The 10,521-nt window shown below is 50.9% G+C and overlaps 3 protein-coding genes across 3 annotated transcripts; 2 read left to right on the top strand and 1 right to left on the bottom strand.

Annotated features, from left to right (window-relative positions):
* Nucleotides 1–2,780: 2,780 nt before the first annotated feature.
* On the top strand, nt 2,781–3,497 carry BO94DRAFT_545938 (uncharacterized protein; the record flags this gene model as incomplete). The annotated part of the gene is made up of 1 exon (XM_025613271.1): nt 2,781–3,497. The coding sequence occupies one exon, from the start codon at nt 2,781–2,783 to the stop codon at nt 3,495–3,497; it is 717 nt and encodes a 238-aa protein (XP_025468226.1).
* A 672-nt stretch (nt 3,498–4,169) lies between these two features.
* Nucleotides 4,170–6,289, top strand: BO94DRAFT_574865 (uncharacterized protein; the record flags this gene model as incomplete). The annotated part of the gene is made up of 2 exons (XM_025615043.1): nt 4,170–4,971; nt 5,048–6,289. 2 exons carry the CDS (start codon nt 4,170–4,172, stop codon nt 6,259–6,261), a joined length of 2,016 nt encoding a protein of 671 aa, XP_025468225.1. The 3' UTR covers nt 6,262–6,289.
* A 1,762-nt stretch (nt 6,290–8,051) lies between these two features.
* On the bottom strand, nt 8,052–10,172 carry BO94DRAFT_53745 (GMC family oxidoreductase). The gene has a single exon (XM_025612267.1). It carries the CDS (start codon nt 9,890–9,892, stop codon nt 8,075–8,077), a length of 1,818 nt encoding a protein of 605 aa, XP_025468224.1. The 5' UTR covers nt 9,893–10,172; the 3' UTR covers nt 8,052–8,074.
* Between the last annotated feature and the right edge of the window lie 349 nt (nt 10,173–10,521).

The raw sequence follows: 10,521 nt of genomic DNA, 5'->3' as shown, positions 1-10,521 counted from the left end.
CTATCTATTATTTGAATGTATCCTCTCGGCACTGACCGCACTTTGGTGCCACCACACACTTCCCAACCTTGTATAGTGCCATGATCCATCGCCAACGAAAGACTCGCTTAACAGTCTTCGCTAAATTAAGCGACTGTTCCACGGAGTCTCCGAGATAAGCACTAAACGACTCCGCATCACTATCATCAAAGACCAATCGGGCAGATAGAATATCCCACCATCACCCCCCGCCTAGGATGGGAATAACACCTCTCAGCTAGTGTGTAACGGCCCCTTACCTAGTAATCCTTAGCACTAACCAATCAACCCAGATGATCAATTACAAAGGACAGACCGTATCCACCTCATATCAAGTCCGATGCATAAGCGATATTAGAGGTACTAGTAGAAATAGAGAACAGACCAATCAGATTAGCTGGTATCATAATTCCGCGGGATTCGAAGGAACGCTAGTTTTTAGTTATCCGGTTCCTCCGGCTTCCTTTTTCGCAGCCGTTGAGAAACTAATCATGAATGATCCTTGGGATTGCACAAGCATTTGGGTGTTGTGCGAATATTATACAAGGTATAGATATTTTATGTATTGTTGGTTGTTACATGCGCTACCAACGGGATCCATTATGTATCAACTGAATGGTGTGTATCATTACCCGTAGCCACCATCACAGGTGCATCTGAAAACCATTCATTACATGCTGTTCCCTCTCTTGGAGAAGTTTTACCCGGCAATTTACTCCTTCACATCGCACCCACCCAATGTGGTTCAACGACTTGACATATTTGATGCTCATTGCTGTACCCTGCGCTCCTATCTATGATTCTTCCCGTACAGCCACGGTGGGGCACCTAGCAACACTGTGACCCATGTCCAGGCAGTCGAAAATTGGATTTCGCTTCATCCTTTCACCGATACCCTATGTCCTTTGCTGCAGTATCGAGGTCTTCTCCGTGATTGCGATCGAGTGGAGATATCTTCGATCCCTAGAGTATCAGCAAACTCCCACTTGTTTGTTCTTCCCTAGCAACTTGTCTGCGCTCCTTCGGGCTCTTATTCTGACGATAAATAGGCCATACCGTTATGGCCTACTTTACCTTTATTGCTCAGCAAGTCCAACTGGCCTCCAGAAAGAATGCAGTGGTTGTCAAAGTCTATTAAGTAAGTAGAGAGCGTGTGAAACATGTAACACCGATGGTGTTCCCAGGATGACTGAACTACAATTATCATATCAGGCCAGTCGAGAATTCACTGCGCTCCAGCCACACCCAAAAGACGATTGTTAAGGCCTTGTACTACGCGAATTTATCGTTTGCCATTCCCAGCAGTTTTCACAGATTAATTGAGTGCCATTGATCCGATCCACTACAAATGGCTCCCGACCGGAGGATGTGATCTGGGACTGCTCGTGTCCCTTCCTAGGGTGTTGGTGAAGTTGGCTTCCACCACATTGTGCATACGTCATTGCGAACGGCATTGCTTTTTCCGTTCCATTTGCTTTTGTGGAGCCGTGTTGCTGGTGGAATTCCGTGCAAGGTTAGTCGCCGCGCAGATCCACTCTTGACCCTTCAGATCGGCACGAGGCCACGCCAGCTTCTCCATCAAGACTGCCTCCACCCCAACCTCCACGCCTGCGATTGACAGTGACCGGTTTATGTGGCTGGACCTGTCTTTCTCCGCCACTTCTGCGTTCCAGACCTACGGCAACTGTGTTCTCCGAAACTGGCGCCTGCCAGAGTCTTCGTGACGTGCTAAATCAGTCCAGACACCTGCGTGAGGTTTTCTGTTGACTACATATTCAGTTAGACTTCTTGCTCACTGCTCTGTTGTGTCTCGCCTGCTGCATATTCTGGGTGCTGGGATAGAATCTTGAGTCATTTCAACACGGATCAATCGCCGCCACACCAATGAACAGAAACACTAACTGTGACAGTTTTGATGATCTCCACCACTTACCTTACCGACTCTACCAGACCGCAAAGACACATCATACCAGCCCTGCAGTTGCTATTGCGGTGGCCATTGTATGTGGATAGTGTGGATGTCTTGAGTAATAATGACCGCTCGGTCGACACAAACTTAGCTTCAGCCCGAGTCTGGCCCAGGCACAGGCACATGCTGTAGTCTGATTCGACTGGTACTATGATCATCCAGCACAGCTTCCTTGATTGGATAGAGATTATCAATCTGATTATCGTGTCACACTGGTCAAAAGATGGCTGGGATGTCGATCACAAGCTGCGGTCCACCTCCAACTGCCGACCCAACCGTACAGTGTGCCACTGGCACACTGCATTGGAAGCATCGTGGCTGGGGCAACGACACTGAAAGTCATCTGTCAACCTTGAAACAAATGTGACCTCATTGAATATTGTTGTCAGTTGCCGGGCGGACAAAGTCATCGTCACTCATGCGATGCCCTAAGCAGTCACCACTCCCTAGCCACCTTCGAAGCTTAAGCCATGCCGATGCGGTTGATAAAGCAGATCAATTGCCGTGAGAACGAGCGAGCATGTTGATCACTCCACTCGGTAACTGGAAATCCCAAGTGGCCTAACCTGCAGTCTCTAATCCTCAGAACTGCCGACCTCGGAGAAAGTCTCTAGCCTCCTGAATTTCTACCTTGAGAGGCGATCTTCTCTACTGTTGAAGTGGCAGGAATAGGTGCTGCAGGATAGCTCTGTTCATTATAAAAGCCCAGTTCTTTCCCGTCCTCCGAGCCATCTTCCACAGATCACAATCGCAATCCGGTTCAGAACCTCTTCACTTCAATATCCATCTCAAAATGAAGCTCACCGGGGTCATCCTCACCAGTCTCATCGGCTGCGTCGCTGCCCTTCCTCCGCCTTTCTTTAACGGCCCTCCCGCTGCCTCTGGCACAGTGGCTCCTGAGGCTTCTTCCTTCCCTCCGCCCAGCTCAGCCTCTGGCGCTGCTCCATCTGAAGCCCCCGAAGGCTACCAAAAGCGTCAATTTGGCACTCCACAGCAGTCCGCTCCACTTCCTCCCTCTGGATCTCTTGGTCCCGCTCCCTCCGGTCACCCTGAAGGGTTCGACATACGTCAGTTTGGAGGCCCTTTCAACTCCGCTCCTGCCCCTAGTCCCTCGGCCACGCCTGAGGGCTTCACAGAGCATCAATTTGCAGGACCTGCCGAGTCCGCCCCCGCCGGTGCTCCGTCCGGCACACCCGGTCCCGTACCATCCGGCAACTTCAATGGTTTTGCTCAACGCCAATACGGAAGCCCATCCGAGTCTGCTCCTGCAGGTCCCTCTGGTGCACCGGGTCCTGCACCCTCTGCTTCCCTCGAAAGCTTCCCCAAGCGCCAGTTCGGATCTTTTGCAGAAGGATCCGAGCAAGGCCAGCAAGGCCAGGCGCCTCCGCCTCCTAGTGGGGTTCCTTCTGGCTTCCCGTCTACGACACCCTTCGGTACTGTTGAACAGCGCCAGGTTGGAGAGTTTCCGGCTCCCTCTCCTACCCCCAGTGGTGCGGTTCGCGGCTACTAAGCAGTCTAACAAGATAGTGGTGACCTGACTGGACGGCTCAGAGTTTGGCATAGTTATCCATTCTTCCGCACTTCTTGTCTAGTAACTCTGTATCTGTCAGGTGCTGAACACCAGACTTACCCGGAGCAAATATTCCGTTCTCAGGTTTTGGTTGTTTGGTGGAGCGGCGAATGCGCTACATGAATTTATTCCTCTCTACGGTTGATGCTTTTCCTTGTCTAATTTTGTACGGTTACTGGATATGGCAATCTTTTGCAATGTAAATAATCAATGCTAGTTCGCATCTTACTTGAAACGGAAACATCAACCCGCTGACTCACATCTGAATGTTAATCAGAATTTCAATTCTCTTTTTCGTCTTTGATCACCCCATATTGTTTCTATATGACAACCTGTGCTTCCAGCATAGTAAAGAGACGCACATATTTGACGTCTAATGCATCTGTAACGTACACCTGCTGGTTCGGGGCGCTGATCGAATCAAGGACCCGATGGAACATCCCTGCACGGCGTGGCTGAGAGGCTGATCCAGCCAGTAGCGGAACTCGGATTCCATCCTGCATTGATGCCCAACTTCAGATTCCTAAATCCCAGCCACTGTATGGCTGAGGACTGGCAGTCTGCCATGCCTTTCTAGAAGTTGGAGCCATATCATCCCCTTCAATGCTAAAGATGGGTCAAAGTTATTCTCGCAGTCTTTCATCATCCCCAGCTCATTCTAAAAAGTGGCAGCTAATTGCGCTCAAGAAAATACCCCGGTATACTGATGGAACACTCTGCCGCAATTGCGCAGATCTACCCATATGGGAAACACTTGCAGACAATACTCCCTACTCAGGAGGGCTTGCTCGAACAATCATACTGAGCGCAAGTTGTACACACTGCGGGATCGTGATTGAAGCCCTCCGAGGCCAGCCCCATCCTTTGTATGAGGAAATTCCGACCACCGCGGTCTATCGTGTGTCAGGACAGCCCAGCATATGTATTTACTTATCGGACAAGAGTGGAGGCCGGGACTTGAGAAGCCATATTCGGCTTCTAGCAGAAAGCCGAATGCGGTTGACAACCAGACTCCTATCGCACCATACACTCGATGGTGATCATTTTGGTCGTACCATCAAACAGCAGATCGACTTCCGCCTCGTTCGGTCCTGGCTCGATGAGTGTATAAACCATGCGGACCATGACTGTGGGAGCGTGCGATCGGACCTCCCGTTCATTCTTTTGATTGATGTTCAAGACAGACGACTCGTGAGAGCAAGAGGGCATGTCAAGTATCTGGCACTGAGTTATGTCTGGGGCCAGGTGGGAGGGCTTCAGACGGTGACCCAGAACTACAAGGCAGTGCAGGAGAAAGGGTCACTTTGCCCAGATAATCCGGACATACCGCGAGTCATCACGGACAGCATGATCCTTGTGCAACAACTTAACGAGCGCTATCTATGGGTGGACCGCCTGTGTATCATCCAGGATAGTGTGTCGAAGCATGACAATATACAGAATATGGGAAAGATCTATTCCCACGCACTTCTGACTATCTTCGCCCTCAGTGGGGAAGATGCAAACCATGGCTTGCCAGGTGTTAGACCTGGGTCTCGGCCCCGCCGACGATCAGACGAGTGAAGGGCGTCGCCCTTACGCCTGCACTTCCCGACCTTCATTATGCTTTACAGCGTCTCGCTACACGAGTCGTGGGTGGACTTTTCAAGAAGTCTTACTCTCTCCTAGGCGTCTGTTCATCTCGGATCGGCAGGCATACTTCACCTGCATGGAAGGTAACGGAGCCCACTGCGAGGACCGTAACCATACTCTTGATTACCTATCCTTTAAGCAAGTCTACGGTTTAACAGACCGGCTAGGACTATACGGGGGTCTAGTGGAAAGCTACACACGACGGACCTTGACATACGATAGTGACATCTTGGATGCGTTTTCCGGAATTTCGTCGATCTTGATGCGCGACAATCCTATGCATGGCTGGGAGGAGCTGTATTCCGGTCTTCCTCGGCGGGAATTTCTATATTCTCTGCTCTGGTCTCCCATCGAGACTCCCGTCCGACGCCCACCGAGGAGAGCAGACCTCATTGAGGAATCCTTTCCAAGCTGGTCCTGGATAGGCTGGAAAGGTCTCATATCCTACCAGCCGGTCTGGGCTTGGAGCAACATGAAGGGGAGGGAGGAAGTTTTTGCGCCTGGTCCGATCAAGCTTATACAGCCCAATGGAGCAGAGACGACGGTATACCAACCGCAGGGAGGCTCTCATGAGGGTTACTGCTCATGTGCGATTTGGGAACGGAGCCCGTACACGCCCGCGTGCGTGCATGGCACTTCTGAACCTATATCTGGCCCTTCCAGCCCAGCGAGCCAGAGTGTTCTTCACTTCCGGACTCTTTCTATTCCAGCAGACTCTTTCTCCTATGAAGAAGGCTTAGGCCTTGAGAACGATGGTAGGATCGGCTGCTTTCGTCTCTTTCATGAGCAAGAATGCGGAGTCATCATCGGTCAATTGCCCCGGGACATTAATCTAGATGAATGTATGTATATATTCTTGTGTTATGGTAAGGAGCTGCCCAAAAATACCTCGGTGATGAGAATGGGTGTGTACAATGTGCTTTGTCGGGACTCTGATTGGTGTGGCTGCATCCCGTTTTGCCTGCTTGTTCGTGGCTGCGAAGGGTTCTGGGAGCGAGTTGGACTGGCTATTATTCAACCAATGGCTTTTGAAGCAGCACAACCAAAATGGGAGGATATTCAATTGGCCTAGCATAGCAATCAGCAAGCGATAATACAACATATTAGTTTGAATCACAGTATCCTCTTAGCAATCCCTTTCACTAGAGGGCGCTCTTGTTTGCAGTGCAACAACAAACTTCCACCTGACAGAATTCGAAATCCTCTGAAAATGAGGACCCCTGGTGAGTCATTCATAAAAGGTCCCGGGGTTCCCAGCTATACGACCCTCTTCTGACCAGTCCACCGTTCCACACCAACCCATCATCTTAGACCTTACAACCATCCTATATCTCGATTCTTCTCTCCCTTACCCCCAACTACACCACAAATCCAGCAAACCAAACCGCCAAGCCTTCCCTTCACCGAGACACATTTCCATAACCACATAATTTCCCAACCGAGTCTAGTCCACCGCCACGTTATCTGATTCTACTTTCCCCACCCACCAGCCTTACGACACCTCTTCAACTTTCATTTCAAACAAATCCAATCTCCCAAATCCCAAACAAACTGAAACTATTATTTTCCGTGCCCTTCCGTCCCGCTACCTACATACCGTCCACTTTATATCCAAATGCTGTTGATCCAATCTAATCTAATCAAACCCGCCCGTGGACGGAAATCCGGATACCTTTTCGGATCCTCGGACCTCCGAACCGCCGAAATAATCCATCCATCCAATATCCATACATCCACCCATCCCTTGAATCAAAACCCCAATAGTTTTATCGATCTACTGCTGATCCGGACTAGCGGCGGGGCCTCGACTCAATCCAGTAAAGTGGACTTTCTTGATCGTGATTCATGCATGAATTGGCCTAGGGAGAAAGAATTGCCGAGGGGTCTCCGCTGTCGATATTATCTGCCTATTATAACGAAGTATCGTATCCACTTGGTGTCTATCTAGGATGGGATGGATGCTACCTTCCTTTTTGGGAAATGAGTGATTTTATATCTTATAGTAGTTAATAGTATACTGTGTGATGAAATAGTGTGTAGTAGTATAGCATGGTGGTTGTATAGTAGTTATCGATCGGGAATTATGTATTTCATAAAATGAACAAGATCATTTTCCGTAAGCACTGAGGTACTTTCATGATAGTCTACTAGTAACATACTGTTTAGTTGGAAATCGCATCATAGCGCCTCTCTTTCAGTTCTAGTTCTTGATTATTACTGTCAGAGTCGATACTACTACTCTCACCATGCATGTATCTAAGCTAGAGGAATTTAAATCTAAGTCTAAGATAGATATACTAGTGTATACACGCATATGGGCGAGATATATTTATATATATAGTAGTACTAGTACTATATATTTTCCGTTGACATACAAGGACGACCAACACCTAGACACTATGGTTTTTAGTCGTGAGATACTTACATAAATATATAGTATATGTATATTATGTTGGAATCTACCGACCTTTCCAGTTACTCCTCCAGCCGAGGGAGGTCTCCCTTGGTCTATTGGGAACATTTCCATCATTTTATACGATTGTCAGTGATTCAGAAGGAACGTCCTGGAAGTAGCATTATTTAAGGATGCACAGTTAATCGCTGTCGGTCGGAAATAGAAATAATAGTAAATGGGGTTCAAGCTAGAAGCGCGCGATCGTGTTGTTTACTGGTCTTGGTGGTAGGTATGTATAAAGCAAACAAACGTCTATTCCATCTATCGTCTATCATCTATCCATCTATCCAGTCTATAAAAGCATCGCAATCTATAAAGCAAAACAATCAAACAAACAACGCAATCTATCACTCAGCGCAGCTACCCAAAGTAACAGCTCAATAACACATCTGTGTCCCAACCCACCCAACCACCCAACCACATCACGGGTTTACTGGCTCGAAGCATAATCCGCCAGAATAGCATCCGAAATCTTCAAAGCCATGGCATAAAACACAGTCATGACGTGAGAAGAAACCTGGGTGGGAGGAATAGAACCATCAATGACACGCAGACTATCCACACCATAGACACGGGCGGAAGAGTCCACCACACCTCCCATCTCCTTCGCCATCATGGAGCAAGTACCCACAGCGTGGTAGTTGGGACGGAAGTTGTACTTGATGTACTCGGCCCAGTCGCTCAGGCTGGCATCGTAAGCGAGATTGTCACCCGGGGTAGTCTCGCCGGCAAAGTAGGTCTGCATGGCATCCGAGTTGGACAGGTTGCGGGCCAGCTGGGAGGCAGCGGCCTGGCCGTAGAGGTCGAGCTCGTTGAGGAAGTACTGGGGGTCGTAGGCGAAGAGACGGAGGTAGGGGTCCTTGTCGGTGATGTGGACGTAACCGCGGGTGAAGGGGATGAGGTCCCAGATGGTGAAGCTGACGGCGCCGGCGGTGTCGAGGAAGAGCTCGGAGTAGGCGACGTTGTGGTTGACGAGCCAGTCACGGTAGTTCTCGTACTGGATCAGCAGGGCAGTGGTGTTGTGGAACCCGCCACGGGCGACGGTCTCTTCGGCCCATTGTTCGAGCTTGGTGTTGAGCAGGGCATGTGCGTGAGGGGCGTAGTCGCCAAAGGTCTCGTTGAAGGTGGCGAAGTAGGCAGCCTGGCCTTGACCGGCTCCGGCGGCGGTGATGCGGGAGCTGACGGGGACGGTGGTCTGGTCCTGCATGTTGAGACCGACGGGCAGGTCGACCACAGTGTCGATGCCAACCGAGTCCAGGACGGACTTCATACCGATACCGGAGTGTTCGAGGATTTGGGGAGAGACGGCAGAGCCAGCGGCCAGAAGGACCTCGTGCTTGGCATAGACATTGAAGGTGTTGGCCTTGTGAGTGCCGAATTCGACGCCGACAGCCTTGGGGACGGTGGTGTTCTGGTCGAGAAGCACCTTTCCAACCAACTGGCCGGTCAGGACCTGCAGGTTGGGTCGCTGGTAGTTGGGGAGGAGCCATTCGCGAGCGGCATCGGAGCGGACCTGATCTTCGTGGAGGGTGTTGGGGAACATGGACACGCCATGGGGATCACCGCAGCCGAGGTCCTTCTTGGTGGGAACGCCTCTGTTCTCGACGGTGGTCATGAGGGCGTCGATGATGGGGGTGAAGTCATCGCCAGTGTCACGGGGTCCAACGTGGACGGTTCCATTGGTGCCGTGGCAGGAGGGATCGAAGTAGTGACCAGCAGCGATCTGTTTGGCGTTGGGCTCGCGAGCACGCTCAGCCTGAAGGGAATAAGCGGCCACTTTCTCCCAGTTCCAGCCCTCATTGCCAAAGACGGTCTCCCAGGAGTCGACCTGGACCTTGTGGGGACGAGTCCAGGTGCCACCATTGACGAGGGTAGAACCACCCAGGCCATTTCCGGAGCGGATCAGCTCCGTCAGGTTGTTGGTGGCCAGCTCCACTGTCTGGTAGGCGTGGTCCACCTCCGAGCCGAAGATTTCACCATAGGCGTTGAGATCCTCGACGAGCGGGCCGCGGTCGGACTCGTAGAAACCGCTTTCGATGACAAGGACGGTGATGTCGGGGTTCTCAGTCAGACGGGCTGCAGTGGTCAAGCCAGTCAGACCTCCACCGGCGATAATGTAGTCGACCGTACGGCCGGCGACTGCCTTGGGGTCGGTCAGAAGGCTTGCTTCGATGCCACTGCTGCGGATGTAGTGTGGCAGGGCCGCAGCCATGGAGACCACGAGCGAGCTGGAGAGGATAGTCTTCATGATGGAAGAGGTAGATGAAGAATGAGAGAGGATGAGATTGCTGCTGATCTGAAGTTGAGGGATGGACCGATGAAGCTATATATACCTGAGAACCACGGTCCAGAACCTTGTTGTACAATAATCCAATTCCTCTGCTGTCGAAGCTATAGTGATATCTGGATGATAGGGGCGAGCTGAAAGCTGCAGCCGTCGGTATCCCGAAGTCAGCCTGGGAGCAGATCTAATCCTGCATGAGTGGAGCGAAGGATTGGCATCCTAGGCAGCTCCCCTATCATGCATGTCGTGCTCCCACTATGCGTACCTCGTTGGCTCGACCGTAGCTAAGAATTGACGCTGACAACCGGTTTCATGCAACCAGAAGTCTATACGAACCCCGTCGCACATCATCTCGGCGCCAAGATTACCGAGAATCGGGATGCCGAACTGTTGATCCTGCACTTCCCAATTGGTGTTTCGGTCAGCTCTTGCCAAGGGGATGAACCTTAAGGTCCTCGTGGCATCCTTGGTTGGTCAGGGGTCGATCATTGTATACAGTCTTGGCAGGGTGGGTGAATCGAGCACATGGGCACCTTGAGGGTTTTGACAGGCGACCTTCCATGGTATCCCCCTCCTCGTGCGGTGCCTGTGGT

Source organism: Aspergillus sclerotioniger (genome assembly GCF_003184525.1).
Source record: "Aspergillus sclerotioniger CBS 115572 chromosome Unknown BO94scaffold_12, whole genome shotgun sequence".
NCBI classification, from domain to species: domain Eukaryota; kingdom Fungi; phylum Ascomycota; class Eurotiomycetes; order Eurotiales; family Aspergillaceae; genus Aspergillus; species Aspergillus sclerotioniger.
Note: the sequence above shows the minus strand (reverse complement) of the source record. Positions and strands in the feature narration are given on the sequence as shown.